The following is a 26,628-nucleotide window of genomic DNA, read 5'->3' on the forward strand; positions in this document are numbered from 1 at the left end:
AATGTCCCCATCTTTTTAGCATCTCAGTGGAGTACTTAGTTGTTACATTCTCCAAAGGTTAAGTGGAGAAATAAAGAGAAATTGATTAAATTAATTTCTTATAAAGTCATTAAATAAATTAAAATTGAAAGGTGACTTTATATTTAATTAATTTAATTAAAAGTCACTAAAGTTAAATAAATAAATTAAAAGAATCTTCTAGGAGGAATTAAATATTATTTTATTTCTTTTAGAAGGAGGTCCATCTATTGGAGGAAAAGAATAAATAGGGAGGGCAGCCTCATTTTTGAGCATCGAATGTGTTGCCATCTACTCTATTGGATAACTTATGGAGCCAAGGGTTTCTGTAGTTGCTACATTGATCATTGGGAACGAACTCTCCCATTGATTTGCATAACTGAGGTGGTGAAATATTTTTTGAAGGGTTGCGGTTGTTGGAGAAGACAAATCAGTCTTTTCATTGTGCTGAATTTGTGGCTTAGGGCCAGATTTGTGGAGTAAGGAATAAGTTGGATATTGCTACAGGAACTCTGCTATAGTATATTGCTGCTACGGTATCGCTGCTACAGTAATGCTGCTACAGTAACACTGCTATAGTGATGCTGCGATAGTGTTGTCACTACAGTAACTTGCTACAGTGTCGTCACTATAGTAACTTGCTATAGTAATTCGCTACAGTGTTATTGCTGCTACAAGAACTTGCTATAGTAAAAATCCAATTTCCCTTGAGCAATTGTCCAAGTTCCTATCTATTTCATTTGAAATGCATGGAGGATAGATTTGAATATTTTAGGGCATGTGAAGAATTTAGAGATCATTTGTAATTTGATTTATATCAGATTTTTACATCAGAATTGTTGCCCTAATGTCTTATTGATGTAGATGCATATTTTCACATTTATAGTCAATGCTCTCTATGTTTCAAAAAAATACAAAAAACGTTTGTTGTTGGTTGTTTGAAGTTTTGCAAGTGTATCAATTAAAGTTTGGCATTTAGAAAGAAACCAGACTTTAGATCTGCAATATATATATATATATCCCTTGTGTGCAAAGTGTTTGATGAAATTCTCAAGTTAGCAATCACGAAATAAAAATCAGAATTGCACAGGATATTACAGTGGTATAAGAGCTTGCTTGCAAAGTGTTTGACAAAATGTCAAACAACTAAATTAGAGAAGAATTTGATGTTTGATGAAGTTATAACCAGTTGGGCTTATTACAATGGTATCAAAAATTAGAGAAGAATTTGATGTTTGATGAAGTTATAACCAGTTGGGCTTATTACAATGGTATCAGAGCTGGCTTACAAAGTGTTTGACAAAATGTCAAACAATTGAAGTATAAAAGAATTTGGTGTTTGAAGAAGTTATAACTGGTTGGAGTTATTACATTGGTATCAGAGCTTGCTTGCAAAGTGTTTGACGAAATGTCAAACAACTGAATTAGAGAAGAAATTGGTGTTTTACAAAGTTATAACTGGTTGGGATTATTACAGTTGAAACCATATTGTAATAGTTGTAATAATGCTTGTGAAGGCATGTATGCCTTGGCATGGACCTATGCAAATAAATGCACATTGCAGTAGCTTTAATAGGCCGACCTAATTAATTATTTGTAAAGCGTATAAAGGAAAGATGTTTTCCTTGGTTGAGTGGCATGCCCCCTATTTTCCTCCAGTAGTATTTAATAATAAATATAATAAAAATAAATGAATCAATTTAATAATAAATTATAATGTAATTTATTATTAAATAATACAAGATAAGATAATATAATATTATAACCAGATTAAAAAATATAATATCTTATAATTCAAAAATTATAATTAATACAATAATGATAATATAATGAAACTATAAATGTGTCAATAAATAAATGTAATATTATCTATTAGACATGCCTCTTCAAGGCATCTATTTGAAATAATATAAAAGACAATCATCGTGGAAGGAGATGAGGGGGTAATGGGAGGATGGATGAGGCAGGGAGCAAGGGAAGCGATCAGGGAATATAGAAGTTATTCATTAATGAGAAGAACATGCAAAAACAAACTTCATCACAGCTACAGGAATGAACAAATACATGTTATACTACTGCAGAATATATCCCAATCAACGAGAATATACACAGAGTAAACAATCCAGAATAGTCATGGCTAATATTGAACCAGATGAAAAGACATATATAATCGATACTTATTCAGTAATCAAAGACAGTTGAGAAAAGGAACAAGTGATTCTTTCACAATTGGTGGATAAACAACGATAGAGTAGCAAAGGCAGAACGACAGAGCATTCAACTTTGATATTATCGGGAATTCACATCAATATATAGATTGCAGACTAATCGCATCATATCAGAGGAAAAGATGGGTAGCAAATAAGGGATAATAAAAGTGAAGAATCATCGAATGTGAAGAAGTGAAGAACAGAATACTCGTCAAATGCTGAACCAATGGTCCAGTTAGCAACATATTAATACATACAATCAACAAAGGAGTCACTTACAGTCAGTAATGATGATATGCAGTGTAGAATATAGAGCATTGAATGGGTATGGGTGATTCAACATGGGCATATTAAGAGAGGAAATATAATAAATACAGAGAATGTAATCTGCATTAGTAGCAGAAAAACAAGAACACAATATATCATTTATTACAGCATGGATAGTTGTGGAGAAAAAAAAAATAAACATCAATGAGGCCACAAGGAGACATCATGATATGAGCAAGTAATTCTTACGCAGACAAAGTTTCTGAACACGGAGATACCAGGGTGTTAGGCACTGCCAACATGGACATTAAAATATGAAGGAGGAACAGTCAACAATATATATATCACCCAATAATCATAGAACTGAACATCTCTTCCTTATCGTCCCAGTGATATCTGTATCTCTCTAGCTGAATGGCTACCTTCTTGGATATTAGTCACACGTATTCATAAGATATCAGTCAGAACTAATGTAAGAAAATATTACCATCATATTGACTTATATCAGACAAATAATTAGGAGGGTTGTGAACCATCATACATCTGAGAGTCCAGGCTTTCAAGGGAAAAAACTAATAAATCCAGAAAAGAACATTCTAATATTATTGGTGATAAACATAATCACAAGCAATTAAGGCAGATGAACAATTATAAATGTCTATTCGTAGAGACTCATTATCTAGTAAATATTAAGTGGAGAGTCAAGAACAACACCATTGTGCAGATTGTATCCTCATATACCAAGCACATATATGAAGTCTCATCATAAAGCATACATATAACTGTCTATCATAATATAGAAGAGTCGATATAGTAAATAAATATATACATGATCATAGAGGAACACCATCATTTATCAATTACCTAATTCCGCAATTGGTATCAAACCTCATAAAATATAGTGAGGAAAGGAGCTTTCTTTCAATAATCAACTTAGAAATTTGAAAGAAAGCTTGTTTCCTCACTATAGTTCTCGATGAGTTACAACTTTGTTGGTGAACATTGGTAGCAGACTAGTGAGCAAGGAATAATGACAGAGACAATTGATAGTAGTTTTTGTATATCTTATTGATGAGCATAAATTAATGTCAATGAGCTTGGAATATGATAGAAGACTTGTTCGTGTGCATACTTTTCGAGAGTGAGAAGCATGTGGGTTATTCCGGACAGGTTATTGTCGTGCAATGTATGGTATATTTTACTAACAACGATTGTATTAAGGAAGCGTGTATTTTATTATTGGTAAATGTGATATTAATGTTGTAACGTGTGAGAACCATATTGTAATAGTTGTAATAATGCTTATGAAGGCGTGTATGCTGTAGGATGGACCTATGTAATTAAATGTACATTGAGGAAGTTTTATCAGGCCGACCTAATTAATTATTTGTAAAGGGTATAAAGGGAAGATGTCTTCCTTGGTTGAGTATGCAATGTAAGGAAGATCAATTTATGTTGATGTAAACTTTAATGCTAGATGATCAGAGTAGAGCAAGATGATATTGATTGATTGAAATGATCTTCAAAGGAACTATTTTGCAAGTTGCAAAATCAGTCAGTTCATTTTTTGGATATGTTATTCTGAAAGATCGTCTTTCACATTTGCTGGAGCATTTAGGCAGTGGGTCTATTTGTTTCCTTTCAACCTTTAACAGGGTTGAAACCTTCTAACAAGGGTTTAAGGTCTCCTAACAGGGATTTGCCTTCTAACAAGGACTTTTTTACTATATGCATTGTATTTGATTCCTAACAAGGTCACATCCTTTCACAAGAAACTTATATATTAGTACATTTTCTTGTAGGTGCCATCCCCACTAGGGTTTTTCTTCTAATCAAGGGTTTCCCTTGTCAACAAATCATTGTGTTATGGTGTATGATTTCATATTGTTGTGCATCATTGTTGTAATTGTTGGAGATTAAATTTATAAGTTTGGTTTTAATTATATTTGGTCACAACTGATTCACCCCCCTCCAAGTTGTGTATGCACTTTACTTCTCAACATTTATAAAGTATTATGTTGTCAGTGTGAAGCTCAACATTGAGCCTACAAATAAGTTTGCTAGTGCAAATGTCAAACAGATCAATTGCTCAGTACAGTTGACCATCAATCTCAAATTGTAGTGCTTGGAAAGGCATCTGTTATCAACATGATTGAGGATGGTAATGCAATCTTGAAGGCTTCAGGATTCAAAATCATTCTATCCTACAGAGTCATATTTGCATGCAACTTTTTTACCTGAAACAGTTACCAACTTGTTTGCTCACAAAGTTCTGTTGCCGTTTGGTCTGCAACACGTTCAGAGGAAACCATTCAAAATGAAACCCAATTAAACTGAATGTGGAGACAGGTAAAACTGTTGGACATGAAAACACATTTGAATGCTTTTGAATGACCCTGGTCAATCAGATCTAACAATTCTGATCATATGGTTTTTATTTAGGTGAATTAAGGAGTTTGAAAGTTGTTATGATAAATGTTCCATTCCTGATTCCATTTGTTGAATCTATCTTGAGTAAGTGGCAAGCCATACTGGTGCTTATTAATTTTATCAACCGGAAAAGTATTGAAATTTCTGAAGGGGAAGAGAAAATAACTGTCCTTTGGTTTTTTGTTGAATTGCTATGATGGAGAAAGAAAAAGACTTATAATTTGAATATGAATGCATCCTTTATGTTCTATAATCTTTTATCCTAACGAACATAGTAAAGACATAAATTTAGTATCCGCAGGCAAGAAAATGCTTCCTATATTTAAAATTTAAGAAGAGGTCTATTTAAGTGTATATTGTGCATGTACAACCAACCCTTCTAGGAATCCTATTTATAAAAATTAAAATTGTAATATTCAAAGAAAGTAAAAATTGGTTAGAAAAATCACTATGGTGCCATTTAGGTGGTAGGACTTTTGTAATGTCCCCATTTTTATGCCATCTTATTCCAAATGTCCATGGTAGCATCTTATTTAGGTGGTAGGATTTTGTAATGTCCAGGCATTAAGATACTGTAGTACAAATCTGACCAGCTTAGAGACTCATTTTTCTTGAAATTTTCAGACTAATAGTAATTTTAATATTAATTTCCTATGCAGATAGATACTTTCTGATTGTTTATTCAAAGACAGAACAAAATTATAATTTGCAAAAGGACTAAAGATTCAGAATAGATCAACTTATCTGGATAACAACGATCTCAGAGACTTGGTCTTCAACGACAATTCTTACTGATGATTTCCTTTTGTCAATGAGAGAGCTCTGACAGTCTAATATCTGCAATCACCAATGAATGATATTTTAGTCCGTAGTTTATTATCGACAGTCTGAATAAAACAAGTATGCAAGGTTTGGAGATGCCATCGGCTATCGATATGTGTTTGCCGTCTTGCCACTGATACTCAAACTCAATCAATATGAATGGCTCCTTGTGTATGACCTGTTGACTGATTAATTTTATCTATCTGTAATTTGTCTTTTTCCCTTTTAATATCATTTTTTGCATAACCTCTAATCAGTGGACAAGGACAAACATATAAGCAGTCGATGGTTTGTTGAGTAGGAATGCGATGGTTCAAGACATATGCACAATAGCTTAAGGAATAAAATGGTTTAAATAACGAGTTTATTGACATCAGATTATGTTAGAATAAGAATTAGTTTGATATTCCTCTTTATAAAATTTAGATCATAATTATTAAATTAATAAGGAAAAAAAAATATAAATTGTTTACTACAGCATTTCATTGATCAGATAAGATATATATCAAGTATGATTAATTAGTGTCTCAATAATACATTATTTTGAATTGAATATGCAAGCCTTCTGAAGCTAACTTCAACAATTTTATTGTTGGAGGTGCTCCCATATTGCTATTGCTGCCTGGGGAAAGCCTAGTTTTATCAAGGAAAGCCATGTATTAATGCATATAGACTGTCATAAAATCTGCACTAGTAGCAGACATGCAAATGATTACATTTGGCCGCCTGACTGAGAAATTTCATTGATTTATATATGAAATTAGTTGATATTGATGTTTGGTATTGATATTTCAATTTGTGGTTAATGTTGTTCTTCCAAGTTGTGTATTTTGCTATGAATGAATAAAGAAATCAAATCAGTCTTATTTGCAAGCATTTTAAGTTGTTCTGGCAAATTATTATGTGTGGCAAAAAACTACTTCGTAAAAGCAAAAAAATCGGTGGCATCAACTGTGCTGTTGTAGATGCATGTTACTGGTCTAGGCAATCAGTTTGGGTGCCTTCTATTACTGTTTTAGAAACTCTGGAATATAAATGCTTCTCAAAAGAATTTGTTTTTATTGCAAATGTGCAAAACATATCTAAGCTAAATTTCATAGTAACACGGGGACGCGTCCCCCCCCTTTTTGCCCGACGTCTCGGAGACTTCAACGCACCGGAGACTTGGGGACTCCGTCTCCCCGTCCCCAGCGGTGCCACTAGATTCCACCACCTCCACCGAGGATGGGGGACATCCTACTATTCACTATTTGCAAATTCAACTATTTATGTTTAATGTTCGATGGTCCAATTCAATGCAATGTTTCAAGTATTCACTCTTTTACATCTTTACATCCTATATTGCAATACATATTTTCATAACTAACATTTTTAAATACCATATGCATAGATATATACACCCCTCTTGTCCCCTACCGCCGTCCCCCCACCGTCCCCCCGCCGTCCCCAAATTAAGGCCCCTCTGTCCCCCCGTCCTGGAAACTTGTCCCCCCGTTTCGCCGTCCCCCCGTCCCCCAGGGTGGTGTAACTATGCTAAATTTCTTTCAAGTACTGGGAATTTTTTAAAATGCATTTCAATTTTAACTTTAGTTCAAAAATATCTAGGTTACAGGTCTTGACTTTGCAGATGAGCAACTGATAATTGCATCACAACGGCAGAGAGATAACTGGAAGTCCTGCTACGCAAACATTGAGTAAGTACAGTTGTCAATGTCAAGATTATGACTATGCAGATGAATTTATCTAGGTATTAATTATTATGTACTGTTTCATAGCTCCCTTCCTGCATTTCCTTCCAGAATTGCAGCATGTGTATATTTTTATTCCTCTACGTGGGCTGCTTTCAGGATTCATTATTTTTAGTTTCTTCAATCTATAAGTTCTAGTTCAGTTGCTACTAATGAACTTTATATTTTTTGTCCGTAATGTAAAATAGGTGGATTCAAGGTGATGCATTGAATCTACCATTTGCAGATTCATCCTTCAATGCTGTAACTGTTGGATATGGATTGCGTAATGTTGTGGACATTACTCAAGTTTTGAGTGAGATTTATCGTGTGCTAAAGAAGGGTGACTGCATTCCTCAAGTTCAATAATTTTATACTTATCATGGGCTAATTGGTAAGTTATTTAACCATTTTTTTCTGCGAATTGCAGGTTCTACTGCTTCTATTTTGGATTTCAATAGGAATTCAAATAGTTCTACTAGCTTCGTACAGGTTGGTTTGTTTTTATATTGGGCATGCTTATCCTTTAAAAGCACAACCTTCAGGAGTAGGGTTTGAATTTTTTACCACTTCGTTGTTGAGATTGATTCCAAGGAACTTATTTTAATATTGTTACTTTGCTAGGATTGGGTTCTTGACAATGTTGTTGTTCCAGTTGCAAATGGATATGGGCTTAAAGATGAGTATGCATACTTGAAAACCTCAATTGCTACATATCCCACAGGTATACCAACAGATTCAATTAGGAGATTGTTTAATGGAATTCACTTGCTCTTTCTGTTTGTAATGAAACTTCTTGTTTCTGTCTTAAGCATGTGCGTATAACTCGTGAAAATGCTGACGTTTCCTATCTCTAGTAACACTATCAGTGTTCAAATGCTACCTATGGCCATTTCTAATTCATGTTTCAAAGGCATGCATCCTTTGTTGTTCTAAATCTATAACTTAAGTGATGTTTATTTTGGAACTAGCTTCAAGGCTTAAATGCACCAGAAAATTGAGCAATGTCAAATTCATAAGATCTTCAGAGATTGGTCAAATAATGGCTTCAAAATTCTGAATTTCCTAAAACTTAGAAGCATGTTATTGGAGATGACAAATGGATAAAGATCTCCCTGAAGTTGCCACTGATCAAAACTGAATATGATATCCCCTTTTCTGATAGAGGTAAGCGAATAAAGAAATTACACTGTTTTATCACACACTGAACAACAAGCCTATAATGGCCTTGTGGAAAAGAAAGACAGAGGAGAGAATACATTGTCCAATTTATACCCACACCTGCTGAACACTACTTTCTAGAGGAAAGTGAAGTCTTGATTCCCTTTTCATTGCCCTAACCTCCTAGATAATTGCCTATATTATCATGCAGATATGAGGCAATGGAGCAGTCAACTTTGGAGATTTGTTTAACGGGTAGTTTGTGGATTAAGGTTCATGTTAGTTGTTCACCTTCTCTCATTAGCTCCATTAAATGTGTGGATGCTTATATTGTTGTAAGGGTATCGTGGGTTATAAATTTCTTCTATTGAGTAGCAGGGATAGAGTATCATATCAACCTGGCTCCTATGATTAAAAACTTTTGGAATGGTAGTCTTCCTTATGTAATAGTGTATGGTGTAAGCCTATCTCCAAAAGTATCCTAGTTTTGAATAGTGGATATTCGAGCACATTGGTACTTTGCATGCATCTCATGTGGTGCATGTTGGTTCTACTTAACATTAATTCATATATCAATATTTGGTTTTTAACATTAAGGCAAAAGCACATAGCAGTTATGGAGAGAAACTTGATAATAAAGCATTCCACCTTGCTAATTGGTGATTGCCAACAATTTTAACAAATAGGCTATTGATGCTTTTCTTTATTTTGGTTTTTGCATTGAGATAAACCAAAGCTTGAGGATTTGGATTTGGACTTAACTCAGCAGCCCAATTTAGAATGGCAGTCAGTGCCTGGCAAAAGACTTGGCCAGGACTTGACAAAAAAATGGTAATTTAACAAACAAAGAAAAAAAATGCATTCAGAGAACATAAAAACCTAATTTCACTATCAACTTGTGATAATTCAAACATTACACGTCATGTGTGTTAGGGATATTGCATCATTAAGTTTGTTAGGTTTGTTAATTAGATTAGTTTAATGATAAAATAGAAGCAAGTTATAATAAAAACTCCAATAGCTATTCTAGGCGTGAAACTAATTAGTTGGGATTGCATTATGTGTTATTAAAACAATTCATATTTAGAGGTTTGTTCCCTATAAAATGGGATCTAAAAAATCCTATAAAATATGTATTGAACTATTATGAGATTGCGTATATAGAAACATTTTATTTTGTTGTGTAAAATCTGCTCTTAATTTCTTTAAATTTCTCAAGAACACTCTGTTTTCTATTCTCATTGATGAGCAGAAATCGCTCTATAGGAGCACTTGAGTAGGATTAGGAAATCTGTGTTTAGTTGCTTGCCATTAGATGCAAGATGGAAGAAGAGGACATTGTGCTAATCACTCTTAAAAGTTTACCAAAGTCCTACGAGCATTTTCTCGACTCTCAACATCACCTATACTGGTGTTGATATGAAGTTCACAGATCTCTGTACACTTCTGCTTTAGCAAGATCGGTGGAAGCAAAAGTTCGGTAGTAGTTCTAGCTCCACCTCTACAGAGCAAGGCTTTTCTGCTAAATCCTTTCATAAGGACAAGGGCAAGTCTCATTCACAAAAGTCTTCCCCTGCTCCCACATCAGAAGACTCCAAGAAAAAGAACATTCAATGCAACTACTTCCACAAGTATGGTCACATGAAGGTTGAATGTCAGAAATGCTTAGCTGCCCAATCTAAGCAATCTGGTTTGCAGCCAAAAGAAAATAATGCTGAGCACACCAAAAAGACAAAACCTGTCTTTTATGCCTTCATGGCTAAAAAGCCTGTAGATCATTTCAAGTCATCTGCCTGGTACATTGATTTAGGTGCCTCTCGTCATTTTACTCAATGCAGACACTTCACTGACTATGAACCTTTTTCAAATTTAGTTATTTTTGGAGGGGAAGAGTATATTGTTGTCAGCAAAGGAAACATTCAAATTTAGTCTGCTGAGAGGAATCTCATTTTCCTCAATGTGTACTACATTCCAGGGATGGAACTAAATCTACTCTCAGTCAGTCAATTGCTACAACACTCTCCACTATTAGATGTCACCTTTAGTTCACATTAGTGCACCATCACTAATAGGGAGACTCGGTTTGTTGTTGTAGTTGGCCTTGAGGATCATGGTCTTTTCAGACTTGTTGATTTTGATTTTGGTAATTCTCAGGACTTAGCCATGGCTGTTCGGCGACCTTCTGTTAGTTCACTTTGGCATTAGCGATATGGGCACTTAAATGTGCATTATCTTTCTCAGCTTGTGTAGGGTATAATAAAACATTAATGTGATTAAGGATAGTATGGGTTTGGGTAGATAGGTAGCAAGGGGATGTTTTGGTTAGTCCCTCTAACCAACCAACCTCTATTTAAGAATATCAAAACAAGGATGACGTACTTGTTGTTTTTGGTAGTGAATAAAGAATACTGATTCCCCTCGCCAACGTTAGTATGTTTGATATTGGTAATATTTTAGTAAGTGCCATCCAAATGAACCCCCGCACTACCCCATATGCATACTCATGTTGGGGTGTTTCCACAAATTCATGCTTTATTATTCTGTTTTGATAACCATTCTATATTTTGGCAGTGTTGCCTAAGTTCGACCTTGGAGGTCATATATTAGATGGGATGGGGTAATGGAAAGACCATTCCTACCACAAGTACAAGTCACAAATAGTGTCGGAGAAGAGGCAATAACAAGGGAAGAACAGGTGACATGAGATTTGATGGTAGCTTGGGAAGTTTCTGTCGACTAGTACATGCAAAGGGAAGCCTGAGCAAGAGTGGTTCTAAGAGCACGGTATGGGACAAACTTTCGGTTCCACCAGCACTGTCAACCTTCTTGGACAAATACATCGGTTGCTGGCTAGAAAATTGGTACGAGTGGAGGAAGAAAGAGCCATAGTACAAAGAGAGCAGAGAAGGCAACAAATACTCCAACAATTTGCTGAAATAAGTATTTGGGAACTTTAGGAGCAGGAAAATCCAAGGACAACTAGGCAATAAAATAATTCATGCCCCTAATACCAAATAAGGACCCAAGGTGAGTACAAGAAGAAGAAATCGAGGGGGAAATTGCTTTGCGGCGGATTTTATGTATTAGGGAACAAGAAGAAAGATGCCACCACTTAAGAGAACTCGTTAACCAATCTAAAGGTCCAAATCAATTTGAAGAGAATATAATTGAAAACACAATAAAGGGCATTGCCAATCTGGCAATCTCAGAAGGATGGGGAAGAAAAGAGGGGTGGATGGATCCCAAGACCCCAACACTAAGAGAGAAAGGGGGAGAAGGAGAAGGCTCTAGTCATGTAGAGGAGGAACAAGGGGGAGAAGGAGAAGGCTCTAGTCATGTAGAGAAAGAACAAGGGGGAGAAGGAGAAGGCTCAAGACTAAACACCCAAGAAACCATCTTGGCAAGATGGAACACAACTCCGATAGGAAGGAATAGTTGAAGGAGTTGGAGAAGGATGGCCATAGAAAAGCAAAAACTTCTGAGATTCACAAGAGAATGAACAGAAGGCTGTGCAAGATATTGTAAAACCTATATAACCATATGGGTGAATGGAGAAAATGACATGGATGCATGGTTAAAAGCATTTTCTGCCACCCTAAGGGGTACGACTATTAATTGGTACACAGATTTGGAGGTTGGGAAGGCCACATGGAAGGATCTTTGCACAACCTTCGAGGAAGAATTTAGACCCTTACGAGATGACGAAATAGTAACGAAGATATACAATACAAGACAAGGGAAAATTGAATTTGTGAGAGCATATAGTAGGAGGTTGAAGGAGATAATAGGGAAATTGGATGACAAACCCACAGATGGACTAAAGAAAAGGTGGTTTATTGAAGGGTTAATCCTATCCCTACGGAGAAAAAATGAAAATTGTCCCACCATCATCATTTGTCGATGCTTGTATTTGTGCGATGGATATATAGAGCGAAAGCAAAGCTCTAAAGGAAGGAGGCATGGAAGTAGGAGCAAGAGTTCTGAAGAAAGTGGAGATGAGTCTAAGACCATCCAAGCATTGTGAAAAAGCATGGTGAGGATGATGAAAGAAATAACAAGAAGCAAGGAGGAGAAAAGAGAAGGAAAAGAGCTATGGTGTATAGACTATGAAAAGGAAGGACACACAAAGAATACTTGCCCCGAAAAGGCATTCTGTGACATGTTAGGTATCGGGGCACTTCATCAAGGATTGCACCTACAATTTGAAAGCACATTATGCTTAGGTATTTTTTACTCAAGGAGAACACTCCACACCTCCCTCTACTACCCTATGTAACACAAACATGGAAGCATTACTTGGAGGGTACTGAAATAATAGGAGGGTAGCAACAACAATAGTAATAACAATACACTAAGGAACCAAATTCAGTATGACTCCAGGGGACACCCCATGATACAATGTAGGAGATGTAATGAATGGGGACAACTGTTAGAGTGAAAGACAGAATGGAGGGATTCTCTACAAGTGATTTAAACTTGGTAATCGTGAGGATGCCAACTGCCCCAAACAAAAAAGTGTGAACAACCAGAGGAGGAAGTATTAGCCATCACCCGGTTGCAGGCTAGAAAACTCACATATCCTGATGTAGGTACAAAAAATGAGAGGTTGGAAGAAGCCACGAGGGAGATCCAAGATTTCATGGAGAAGGAAGGAAAGGTAAGTACTTTTAAACCTTCCTCTACTAAGTCCATGGAAACTAACATCATAAAGCAAGTCTTGGAGAACTATACCAGTAAAGATTGGGGATCTGTTGGAGATGCTACCACACTTAAGGGTGGCAATAGCACACGGAAACAATACTAAGGAGGAACCACTGAAGGAAGAAGTAAAAATAGAGAAGGACAATAACACTGTGTTTAGCATAGGGAAGGGAAAGACACCGATGGTGGTAGAAATGGAGATAATGGGGTGCAAATCGACCAATACTATTGTGGATGGAGGCTCAGGTGTTAATGTTCTCCCTGAAGAAACCTGGAATGCACTTGGATAACCAACTCTTTGGCCCCCCACTTTCGAGTTGGTAGGAGTAGATCAACATGGGATCAAGCCCATAGGGACCTTAATGGCACAAAAAGTGGCTATTGGAACACAACTGTTCTTCTTGGATTTTGTGGTGATTGCCTTAGAGAAGAAGGGTTATGATGCATGATTAGGGAGAGGATGGTTAGTCACAACAAAGGCAAACCACAACTGGAAGAAAAATACCATTTCCATTGAAGTAGATAGTCATAAGTACACAATTGACTTAAGGAGCTAGTTTGTAAGTTAGGAACTTGCATTGGATTTAGCGGTCGAGGGAGAAGATGGCAATGGAGTTGATCTAGATGAAGAAGGGTGTTTAGAAGATGAAACAAGTGCACTCAACGACCTGTTCCATTGGCAAATGGTGGACTATGAAATGTTTCAACTACATTGTAATATGTTGTAGATCCAAGAGATGGAATCTGAAGAATATCCAGGGTGTTATAAGGAGCACAAAAGGGTTACGACCACAATTGATGACACCCCAACACACACATTCCGCAAGAATAAAAAATAGAGTATGAGGCTAAGTTGGAGAAGTTGAATCTAGGAGAAGAGGACCATCCTAAAGAAATTTTCATAGGAGATGACTGGGATCCCGTATTGAAAGTAGCATTTAGAATCTTCCTTGAGTAAAAGAATGTATTTGCATGGATGTACAAGGACTTAAAAGGAGTCCCACTAGAACTGTGCATCTATTGAGTACCTCTAGTACCTGGAGCAAGACCAATACGCAGGAGGCCTTATTGAATGAATAAAAACTATGCGGCCAAAGTTCAGGAGGAGATCACTAAGATGCTTGATGTAGGCATAATATTCAAAGTACAGAGTAGCGAGTGGGTGTTGCCCATAGCTATATCCTTGAATAAGGCTGGGGATCAAATCCGGATTTGCGTATACTTCATATACCTAAATGCAGTCACCATAAAAGACCCCTTCTCAATTCCCTTTACACACTATTTTAGAAGAAGTGGCTGGGCAAGAGATGTACTCCTTCATGGATGGGTTTTCAAGGTACAACCAAATTAGCATTGCTGAAGAGGATAAATTGAAAACCACCTTTGTAGTTTAGGATGGGGTATATGCTTACAACAAGATGCCATTTGGACTGTATAACACACTTGCCACATTTCAGAGAATTATTCTTCTCATCTTTGATGGTATGTCAATGGGAAATTTCAAGGCCTTTTTGGATGATTGGTCAATTAACAACGGGAAGGAACACCGCTTGAAGTTTGTCAGAGAATGTATGGAATGATACTGGAGGGCTAGGCTGACATTAAACCCAAAGAAATGTAGAATCATCGTCCCTCAAGGCAGGCTCCTCGGACACAGTATGCAAAGAAGGGTTGAAAACAGATCTTGACAAAATCGGAGTCATTGTTAACATGAAGGCTCCTGTGGATGTGATTGGTGTCAAATCATTTTTAGGGCATGTGGGATATTATAGGAGGTTCATAAAAGGATTTGCCAAAGTATACCTACCCTTGGAAAAATTAACCAGGAAAGGAGAGCAATTTGCTTGGGGAAAGGAACAAGAGGAGGCTTTTCGAGAATTAAAGAGGAGACTCATGGGAGCTCCAATCTTTAGATACCCAGACTAGAACAATGAGTTTCACGTCTACGTGGGTGCTTCTAACTGTGCAATAGGTGCCACTTTGGCAGGGATTGAACCACTCGGTGTACTTGGCAAACAGGCTACTTTGAAAAGCCAAACAGAATTACAACACCATTGAAAGAGAAGCACTAGGTATGGTCTACACAGTTCACAAATTTAGACGTTACTTATTAGCCACTCTTTTAACATTTTTTGTTGATCATCAAGCACTCATGTATTTGGTTAATAAACCTATTATCCAAGGGAGAGTTAGTAGGTGGCTAATCCTCTAAGAATTTACTTTCAAAATCATAGTCCAGCTAGGGAAAAGTCATGTGATTGCAGATCAGCTGCCAAGAATAAAGTTAGAACCTCTTGGAAATGGAGTAAATGAGGACTTTCCAGATGCTCACTTGTTTCAAATTGCCATACTACTGCAGTGGTACGAAGGTATTGGTTAGTACCTATCAACTTCTACCATTCCTAAAGAAATGCCAGTGGTCGAAAGGAGAAAAATTGCATTGAAAAGTAAGACATTCCAGCTTATTAATAGACTATTGTATAAGATGGGGCTTGACTGTTACATCCCAATTTTTGTTTTATTTTTAAACCACTCATATAGCCGTTGATTTTTTCATGTGAAGTCAGTTGACAGTTCAAATTGGTTATGATCATGTGAAATAGTAAGATGGTTAATCATTAGGATTTCATTTGAAGATGATATGTTAGTTATCAACAGTGTAATATGGGGACGTGTCCCCCCACCAAAACTGTCGCACTCGAGATAGGGGGACAGCATCTCAGGCAATGCCACTCAGAATGTCACCTCCGTTGGAGATGACGAGACGTCTTCAAGATGGCTTCGTGTCCCTTGTGGGTGCGGGGGATGTCGGGACGTCTCCCACAACAACAAGATGGGGGACATTAAAAAGTAAAAAAAATAAGGCATTATTTTAATATTTTTTTGGTTCTATTTTTGTTATAATGGGATATGGGGCCCATTTCTTCCTCCTTTGTTCAAAAGCCTTCTATTCTTCATTTTTATTCACATTTGCATTTCTATATTTGAAGGCTGATATATATTATAAATTTAAAATTATATAATTTGACACTCTTTCATTTGCATTGTTTGTCATTTGATCATGAATCATGATGTTCCAGTTCAAAACTTCAATGCAATATTCAATGTTTAAGTTTTTACATCTTTATATGTTATATTGTATAATTACAGTACATCTTTTCATAACTAGCATTTTAAGTACCATATGTATAGTATATACACCACACCGCCCCCCCCCCCCCCCCCCCCCCCCCCTGGTCCCCCCGTCCCAAAATCAAGGCCCCTCTGTCCCCTTGTCCTGCTGTCCCCCGTCTCACAGGGTGGTGTAACTATGGTTATTAGTTAAGATGTTATATTGCTATTTTGAAATATTGGGAAGTTGGTTATTCTTTCATGAAAAGCTAAATGGTAGTTAGCCGTTAAGATTTATGATTAAAAGTTTGTTAAAATAATTTTGAATATTTTGAAGAATATGATATTATCGTGGAGGATTTTTCTTCTTGCAAGAGTATATCAAAGGGGGGAAGCATTGCCAAGAAAGGAGTTGGGCGAGGGACACCACTTCATCTAGGAGTCCACAAGTATGAAACCTAACCATTGAGGCTAAGGGAAAAACAACTAGGTAATCAAGAGTATGTTAAGGACTACCATGAGCTACCCAGTCAATAATTGTTCACTAATAAGAAAACACTAAGCATATAATTAAATTGTAATACCTTTTGTTATGTGATCATCTTAGAACTTCTTGTGATGATTTCCATGCTTTAGTACATTAGCGTCATATCATTTACCTATACTTGTATATATATATACACGCACACACACATACATGTATGCATGTATGCATGGATTAGACGTATGTATGCGTCCACATTATATATGACGTATATGATAAATATGTTGTTAAAATACCATGTATGCATACATATGTGTGTACATACGTACACAAGTACAGATAGGTGGCGGATGACAATAATGTACTAAGTAATATTTCTTGGCAATAATTTTTTTTCTCTCTGAGTGGCCACAATTCTATGTTGCTCTCATCAGCCTTTTATTACTTTATTGTTTTTGGGTCAGCCATATGATCAATTTACTATTAGTACATGAGCTGATGACCAAAGAATCTTTTAACTCATGCCACCTTGTATGTTGCTTGTAACTGAGCAATGTTTCACGCGATGGCTCTTGATTGTTTATACAATTCTCATCTTTGCAAATCAGGAATTATTATTGCCTCATTGCCGATCTTTGTTTTGCTCTTGATATTCTTTCTGCAATTGATTCATCATTTTTGGCATTGCTTCCTTTTAAAAGTTCTTATATCAGCTTGTAGCCATTCATTGCAATTCGAAGCCTTTTGGAGAAGGCCTTCCCGACAAGTAGTCGGAGCTACACATGATTTGCAAATTCGATTAATACCAGGTCATGTTGTTAACTTTGCATATGTATCAATATACATTATGTAAATAGATCATAATGCTTGACCGAAGCAATAAAGATTTCCCTATGCTATTTTACTGATTGAAAATGAATTGATGATCTTTTTTTTTTATAATGGCAAGACTCAGCTGAAATGCATGATTTCTATTTGTGAAAGTAAAATTGAAATATAAGTGAGTACGAGACATATTTATATAGGAACATCATGCCATATGTTTCTTGTGATGAAAATTCTGTATCTTGGAGAATTAGATTTGTAAGAGCTTACTTCTATACCATTGTGTTTTTAGAAAGCCAGAATGGCTGATCATTGAATAAGTTTAAAGGAACAATCATTTGTGTTATCAATGCTAGATTGGTGGATATATTGGCTTTTATATATGTATGCTTAAACATTTCCAAATGTCTTAAATTTGTGTCAAAGCCAGAAAGGCAGAAGAATTGGCCATGCATAGTAAGATATGATTTCACATTCTCTTTAATAAGTCAAGACCAGTTAGGCAGATTTCTTTGGTTGTGATTACCATTACTCATACAACCATATGATGAATCATCCAGGAAGACAAGTAAGGTTGAGATGAAGGGTGTACAATAAAGGATACTCTTGCATGACAAAAGAAGGAATCATCAGTAACTCAAACAAGAAAGTAATATTAGTAAAAGAAACCATGTCAGCTCATGATAGTCCTTAATGTAATCTTGTTGTCAAGTTAAGTGGTGGGTGATCGGGTATATAGTGCCCTTACAAATCTTTGGCCAAGGTGGGTTAGTGGCATGCTTGTTGCTGTGATCACTATGTGATGATCTTGGTGGGCGGTCTTTACTAGCACCTCGAGGTTTTGTTGCAATGGTTCTTACCATGTGGTATCAGAGCCTCCACCCTGGTTCGAGTCTGAAAGCGGGTTTCAATGCTGACATTGCAGTGTTCGTTCGGGGATCATACGGCCAAGGGAGGGCCCATCGTATGGGTGCACATCCAGCCTAGAGTTTGGATTGCAGAGTGTGTTGGGATTTTATAATCCTGGTGGGTGGCCTTCACTAGCACCTCGGGGTTTTTGTGCAATGTTTCTTAGCACACTAGAGGTCAGAGTGCTAGTAGTTAGAAGATAGGTTGATGGAAGATGTCCATAGCCTCGTTAGTTAACTAGCCGACACTCTAACAATAGGATGCTCAGTGGCTGGACAATGATGCTTCTGATTCCCAGGGTAGGGAGGGTCTTTCTTAGTAGAGATTATGTGGGGATACTTAAGGGTCCGCGGTTGGGAGGTTAAGCCCAATGACAATGTTTTTCCTCTCCTCCAATAGCCAAGGCTTTTGCAACTCAACGTCAAAGAAAATTATGTAATCATCTAAAAGTTAGGTACTTTATTTTATATTTGTGTTCCACATTTTCAGTTAAGTATTATAGTTAGATGATATGGTTAGTTTCTTTTTATTTGGATTAGAATAGTTAATTCAGTACTTTCTTTACTTGTATATGTATAAATAAAAAGGGAAATGATATCCATGCTTAGGTAGTTATAACTGTCCTTCATGTTACTTTGAAAATAAATTTATTTTGATACTTCCATTTCATTTGTTTAGTATGAAATTTTGGCATGTTATACTGACAAGGTGCTAACGAGATGTGTGAAGGAGGAAGAGATCCCCAGAGTTCTGAGAGAGTGCCATGAAGGCCTGGCAAGAGGCCATATGGGACCAAATGCAACAACTTAGAAGGTATTGTTAGCTGGACTTTGGTGGCCAACACTTCATGCATATGCTTGAGAATGGGTCCTAAGTTGTGATACATGTCAAAGGGCGAGAAAACCCCTGAAAAGAGACTTCATGCCATTGCTTCCCTCATAACCAAAAGAGTCATTTGAATGTTCCGGTTTGGATTTTGTGGGCCCTTTGCCTACTAGAAACACTCACAGATGCAAATATACAGTGGTTGCAATAGAGTATCTCACAAAATGGGTGGGGGTGAGAGCACTTTCTGATGCTAAGTATGGTCAAATTCCTCTATGAATAAATAGTGACTCCTTTTGGCATACCTTTGCAGATAACAAGTGATAGAGGAGTACACTTTGTGAACTAGGTAATCAGGACAATGACAAGTGAGTTCAAGGTTTTTCATACTTTTTTGAGTCCTTACTACCCCAAGGCTAACAGACAATCAGAAGCTACAAACAAAGTACCGGTGACCATTCTATACAAGACTTGTGGAGTTGAAAAAGAAGATTGGGAGGAGAGGCTTCCAGCAGTGCTATGGCATATCGGGCTACCAACAAGGCCACCACTAGGCAAACCCCTTTTCACTTAATGTATGGGTAGGAGGCCGTAATGCTCGTTGAATATATAGTACCCAGTCTAAGAGTACTCAATGCCTTAATAAAACTAGGTGAAAGAAGGACAATGACTCAATGGGCTACCGGGGTAGCACAATGAAGACAAGTTTTGACATGATAAACATTTGAAAAAATTGAATTTTCAACTGGGGCCACTCGTACTCAAGTACAATGGCAAGAATGAGATAAATCTTGGCAAGTTCAAACTATGGTAGTTGGGACCGTACAAAATAACAGAAGTAGGGGTAAACGGAGCACTAAAGTTGTCAACTTTAGATAATAACCCCTTAAAAGACTTAGTTAATGGGTCCAAATTGAAACTCTATAAAGAGAGAAAAGAGACTTTCCATATTTACTCTATAGAAATAATAGAGGAGAGAAGTCATGTAAATAAATAAAGGAGAGAAATAGAAAATAAACCCAGGAAAATAAAGAGGACTATAAAGTAACCATAAAGGAGCAGCCCACACACAAAGTAGAGCTCATATGACAACAGAGGGAGAAAACACAAGTATGGCCAGGAAGTTGGGGAGCACGCAAGAGTGATATAGTTGAAGTTGGAGCCATTGTACAAGAAGGAGAAAAGACAAAAGTACAACACCTTTAATGGGTGGAGGAGGGAAGTAAAGAAATTTCATACAAACTAAGGCAAGAAGGACAAGAGGCAGTACGTACGGCCAGCCAGAAGAGGAATATAAACATCATACGATACACAAATAAAGGCTCACATACGGACAATTGGAGTCCATGTACGAGCAATAGTAGCCCACACAACCCACGCATATGAATAGGAGTATAGGCAAAAGGAGGAGTGTGGTGATACACCATACAGATACCAAGAGCTTGTTATTGTACGAGTGTGAGGAGAAGATTAACATTGTACAGGTAAGACTGTATACGAGTGTGAGGAAAAGATTAGCATCATAAGGGTAAGACTATACGTAGCTAGAAGGACCATCACTGTATGAACAATAGTGTTACTCTATAGGAGTGTTCATGGGAGTATCACCTCTGCAACATTATAATGGTATCAGAGTTGGTGATTTTGCTAGTTTGTTGGGTAGTTGATGTGGAACAAGCTCATAGTATACACTAGAAGGAGGTACCATTTTGTAGATAGAATGAGGGAACTACATGAACCTAACATTATAATCACAACATTGCTAAGGGAGCTAACCAAAAGCCAAGCTCAACTCAACGAAGCTATGGTTAGAGGGGAACGATGTCAATAACTCATGGAGGAAACATTGTGGAAATTCATAGGAGGTCAAATAAATGGAGAACACAATGGACATGGTGACAATTTTGTCACAGGAAGGTCAAACACTCAACACTCACATTCTTGATCATTGATGCTAACATTTTGGCAAAGAAACGAAGCACCTCATAGAGAGCGAGAGCCCACTTTCCAAGAGCTGCAAGAGTAGTTGAGAAGATTGGAGGCATGTGGATCTTCAAAGAGATATATTCTTCAAGAATTATGTAGATCTTCAAATGAAATACTCATACGACAAGAGTCATAGCTACTACAACAATGACATCAAACAAAAGATAGACAAGATAAATTTATCATTCTTCGATGGGGCTAGGAAAACATAAGCACCCGCATGGGTGCATAAAGTAGATACTTGCTTCCAACTTAACCCAATGCTTGAGGATGAGGTAGTTAAAATTGCAGTGCTTCACTTGGAAAAAGTCACTCACGAATAGTGGCATTATGGATTGGTCACCCAAGGTCAAGATCAAGTAACTTAATATGCCAAATTCATGGAAAGACTTATAGACCGCTTTGACGGAAAGGATCCAGAGCTTAACTGCTAGGACTTGGTTCAACTAAAGCAGTCAGGACTAGTAGACAATTATATTAAAAAATTGCAGATATTGTTAGTGTTGGTGACAAACATCTCAGAGAGATTGGTTTTGTTGTTCATGGATGGGGTGATGGAACCCTTGAATGGTTGGGTGAAAGGACTCAACCCCAACGTGATCACATCTTCTTTCAAGAATTACTCACAAACAAAACCACCCCTCATCTCGATGGAGAAAGACAACAAATCCTATCCGAAGAAGATGTCATTGGATGAGGTCACAAGATAAGAGCTTAGAAGAAGAAAATTTTTCTACACCTACAAGGAGCCTTGGGAACCGGGGCATTGATGCTTAGGCAAGGGAAAGATCCACTACATTGAGGTGGTGTCCAACAACGAGAAGGAGAATGAGGTTTTTGAACAAAAAAAAGAGGAGTCTATGGAAAACGTAAATCTTCCAAAGAAAATTGCCACACGAGTATGGAAGGGAGGCACTATAATGACATTGGCCAACATGCCAAGGTGCAATTTTTTTTGGGTACGTTGTACACTCCAAGAGCCATTAGTGGTCATGGTCGACAAGGGGCATCACTCAACATCATCAATTAATCACTCATTACATAGAGGGGTTTGTGTCTAGAGGAACATGAAGGGCTCGAAGTCAAGATGGTAGAAGGAAATCTCTTGTCATGTACTCATCTAGTTCCACAACTTAGCATCACCATGGGAAACTACATGGTAAAAGATGATTTCTTTGTGGTAGATTTGGATGATACAAATCTTATATAGGGCATTCAATGGGTGGAGACCCTCGACTAGTACATTCAGCTTCAAGAGGATGAAATTCTCATTCAAAGTGGATGACAAGAAGGTGGTATTAAGAGGAATGTTGAATGGTAGTCCATGGGGGGTTTCGATGAAATGTATGGAAGCAATTTTTAGACATGATGGCATCGTCTAGGTGGCAGATTGCTTGGTCTAGATCAAACCTTTGAATGGGCAACAAACTTACTACAATGAGATGCTTCAAGTGGTATTGGACGAGTATCGTTTCTTATTTGGAGATATTCCACTTGGTAAACCCCTGCATTGAGGCTTTGAGCACACCATTGAGTTGGAGGAAGGAGCCAAGCTTGTTACCAACTTACCACCACAACCTATCGCCATCCTAAGAAGTTCAAAGAAGAGATGAAGACGATCCCAAACTCCTCAATAAAGGATGGATCAAGTCCAACTTTAATCCCTTTGCATTCTCAGTATTGTTGGCAAAGGATGACACCCTCAGGATGTCCGTTGACTACTGTGCATTGAACAATATAACTATCAAGAATAGATACCCCATCCCTAGAATCAATGAATTGCTGGACGAACTGCATGGAGTAGTCTACTTTTTAAAAATTGATCTTTGTTCCTGCTACCACCAAATTTGGATGAGGGAGAAAGATGTTGAGAAGATAGCTTTTTGTTGTTCTTAAGACTTTGTAGCTTCGGTCAAATATCCGGGTAATGAATTGTTTAATGATAATTCTATCAATTAGAATCAAAATTCTATGCATTCTAAAGTTTGACATTCTGATTATATCTATCCTCTCTTAACATGATTATATGAGCAGATCAAATTATGATCGAACATGCCATTGGTGAGGCCTCTTTATCGATCGGGCAAATGATCTATAAGGCTATAGTAGATTGGCGATTTGCCTAGAGCTATATTAGGCAATGCATTAACCAATCAAACTAAATATTACATTAACTAAGTTGTTAAATACAAAGTCATGTCATGAGCAGACATGAGACATATCCACTCATGACATGCCTTTTGTAATCATGCCTCTTTTAGGTAATATTAATATCTAATCAATTAGACCAAGAGAGCATAAAGTTCAACATTTACAGATTTGCACACATAGTTACATTCTCACATAGAAATCAGTATTGATGCAATACAAGGCAGCAGAATCCCCAAAGGAGATGTCCTAGCCTTGAGCAAATAACCACACAGTGGAATATAAATAATAAAAAAAAGATTTAGATCCAAAATAATGCCACTTCTCTTAATAGAATCATAAGATTTTCATCCAACATGTCCGACCATAAGGCCTTCCTAGTTATGGCCAAATACATCAGCAATTACAATAACAGTTCTACAAGACCTCGCAAGATCCAATCACCTAGCTAGCTAGACCCACACTTTAGTTGAAAACTACAAGAAGAATCTAAACTTGTGCTCGCAAGCAACCAAGCAACCTTCTTGTTTCCCAAACCCACACTTAGCTACTAGCTCAGCTAAACTTAGCTCCTCTCATCTACTCCGTGCTGACTAAATGCTCAATCCCTCCTAGACAAGACAAGATCCCCTAACTTGTACTAAACCAAGCCACAAGTCGGCCTAGCAAGTTGCATTAGATAATCCCTTACATTAAATATACCCTCAAGCCACAGGTCAGCTTGGTAGCAAACATTAAATACATGAAATAACTAAATACTTTGGACAAGCTCCAAGTTTACAATTCATAACTAACTCACATGACAACATAAGAGTACATGCCCTTAGTCATAGATCCACGTGCCATCCAACGATCCAAATCCAAAAGCGCACATGCCAACTCCCTCAGATTGAAGCTTGCGAATACAATCTCCAAAGTTTGCCAGTAAATTAGGAACACGTTACCAACAACCACCAAAAAGGCTCTAACTTCAAGATGATTACTCTAATCATTATGCACACTTAGGACAAGGTTCCCCAATGTGCCTCGAACACATCTCCAACTACGCAAAGCATAACTCCACAAATTTGAGCACAAAACTCCTAAATACAAGATTTTTGACTACCCCAGGATGCTCTTTCATCAGATGCCCCAGGTGCGAAGAAAGATGTTCTTAACTACTGGAAGAACATCTTTCAGGGTTGAACACATAAACCCTAAACTAATTCTTCACATACATGTCCTCCACCATATCAACTTGTACACTGTTGCCTTTGTTCCACTTCTACAACTCCTCTCCTGCAATTGTCATCTTCACAACTATCTTTGGTGTGCAATAGGTATGCTTTCCATGCTGATCTCTAACCTTTTGAGAATCCTTCAACTCAACTTGGCTACCAAAACTCAGGTTCCTTCTTCCAAGTTCCGCATTCTGCAAAGGAATCAGGGGATGCTTCTTGCCACCCTTCTCAACAGTAAATACATTCTTGACACAATCATGCACTACCCTACAATCATATTGCCAAGGTCTACCATGTAATATGTGACAAGAACTCATGTCCACAATCTCACACAATACTTGATCAAAGCATTGTCCAATCTGAAAATCAACAAGACATTTCTTTCTCACCTGCAAAGCATGTTCATCTTGCAACCAATTGATCCCATAAGGACAAGGATGTCTCTTTCTCTTCAAATGAAGTTTTTGAACCATCTCCTCAGCAACTAAGTTTATCAGTACTTCCAGCATTTACCTCCAGACTTGCAATGAGTCTTGAACAAATTATGCCTCTAACAAGGTTCCAACATCTTACCAAGAAACACTCTTCGAATCAGCAAATAATTCCTCTCCTCAGGATCATTCACTGAATCCACATTCTCGTGTACCACAAAAGCTCTTCTATTACTAGCCTTCTGAGAACATTCAAAACATCTATGTCGTTCACCACATCATAAACAAGTACCTTTAAACACACCTCTATTTGTTCTCCTTTGTTCAACAGGTTTTGGTTCATCCTCAACAATCTATTTTTCTTTCACCAAGTGTTCCTTCTTCTCCTTACCTCGAGAATTACCTTGATGTCTCCTCTTTAAATTTCTTCTACCCTCAAAGCATATTGATAAGCATCCTTAATTGAAGCAACATTCAACATACCAAACTCATCGTAAATATTGAATCTTAGGCCATTTATATATCTAGCTACCTTTTCTTTAGAAAGTTCTCTATGCCCAGATCCCAGATCGAATAGTTAACTTGTAAAACTCCTTAGTGTAATCCTTCGCAATCATATCCTTCTATTTTAGATTTTGCAACCTTTTAAACAATTCAAGTTCATAATCAATAGGGATGAACTTAGCCTTCAATTTTGTCACCATCAATCTCCACCTAGTGATCTTCATTTCACCTTCTTTTTTTCTATCTCTTTGCAATTCTTTGCACCATAAAGTAGTGTGTCCTTTCAACTTAGTTTGTGCCAACCTTACTCTGAGTGGATCTCCAATATTCTCAAACTCAAATTAGTCTTCTATTTCACCAATCCAATCAATTAGGTCTTCAAGATTCAAAGTACTTGAGAAATCAGAAACATCCATCTTATGCTTCAATTTCAATTGAGCTCCATATCTATCCGATCGATTAGCTTTATCTTCCATAGGTCTATCCCCTCGATCTATTCTGTCTTCATCACTAGATCCAACAGCCTCAAAATCTTCAACAACTTCCTCATAACCATCCTCTATACCCACATTCCTAGGTACACCAGCTATAGCTCTCATGATCTCAGCGATCATATCATTCTTCACCAATTCCATCTCAGATCTGAAGTCTGATCTAATCATCTTTGTAATCTTAGTCTCTACAACATCATAGAGATCTACAATTTCCCTAGGGTCCAATCTTCCCGAAGACATCTTCCAAGATCTTCGCAAACCCAAACCAACAATTCCACAAGATCAACTAGCTCCATAGGATCAACCAACTCCACAAGATCAACTAGATCAACCAACTAGATCGCAACCAGCGTTG

At 37.2% G+C, this 26,628-nt stretch overlaps 1 protein-coding gene across 1 annotated transcript in view; it reads left to right on the forward strand.

Annotated features, from left to right (window-relative positions):
• Positions 1-26,628, forward strand: part of LOC149561251 (2-phytyl-1,4-beta-naphthoquinone methyltransferase, chloroplastic-like) — a 74,421-nt gene that overhangs the window by 33,059 nt on the left and 14,734 nt on the right. Inside the window, exons 4-7 of the mRNA XM_089825036.1 lie at positions 7,353-7,441; positions 7,684-7,817; positions 7,905-7,966; positions 8,099-8,198. Coding sequence (XP_089681162.1) covers positions 7,353-7,441; positions 7,684-7,817; positions 7,905-7,966; positions 8,099-8,198 — 385 coding nt within the window. The remainder of the gene's footprint in view (positions 1-7,352; positions 7,442-7,683; positions 7,818-7,904; positions 7,967-8,098; positions 8,199-26,628) is intronic.

Source organism: Cupressus sempervirens, chromosome 4 (genome assembly GCF_028749045.1).
Source record: "Cupressus sempervirens isolate cs-2001-9-10 chromosome 4, ASM2874904v1, whole genome shotgun sequence".
NCBI lineage: Eukaryota > Viridiplantae > Streptophyta > Pinopsida > Cupressales > Cupressaceae > Cupressus > Cupressus sempervirens.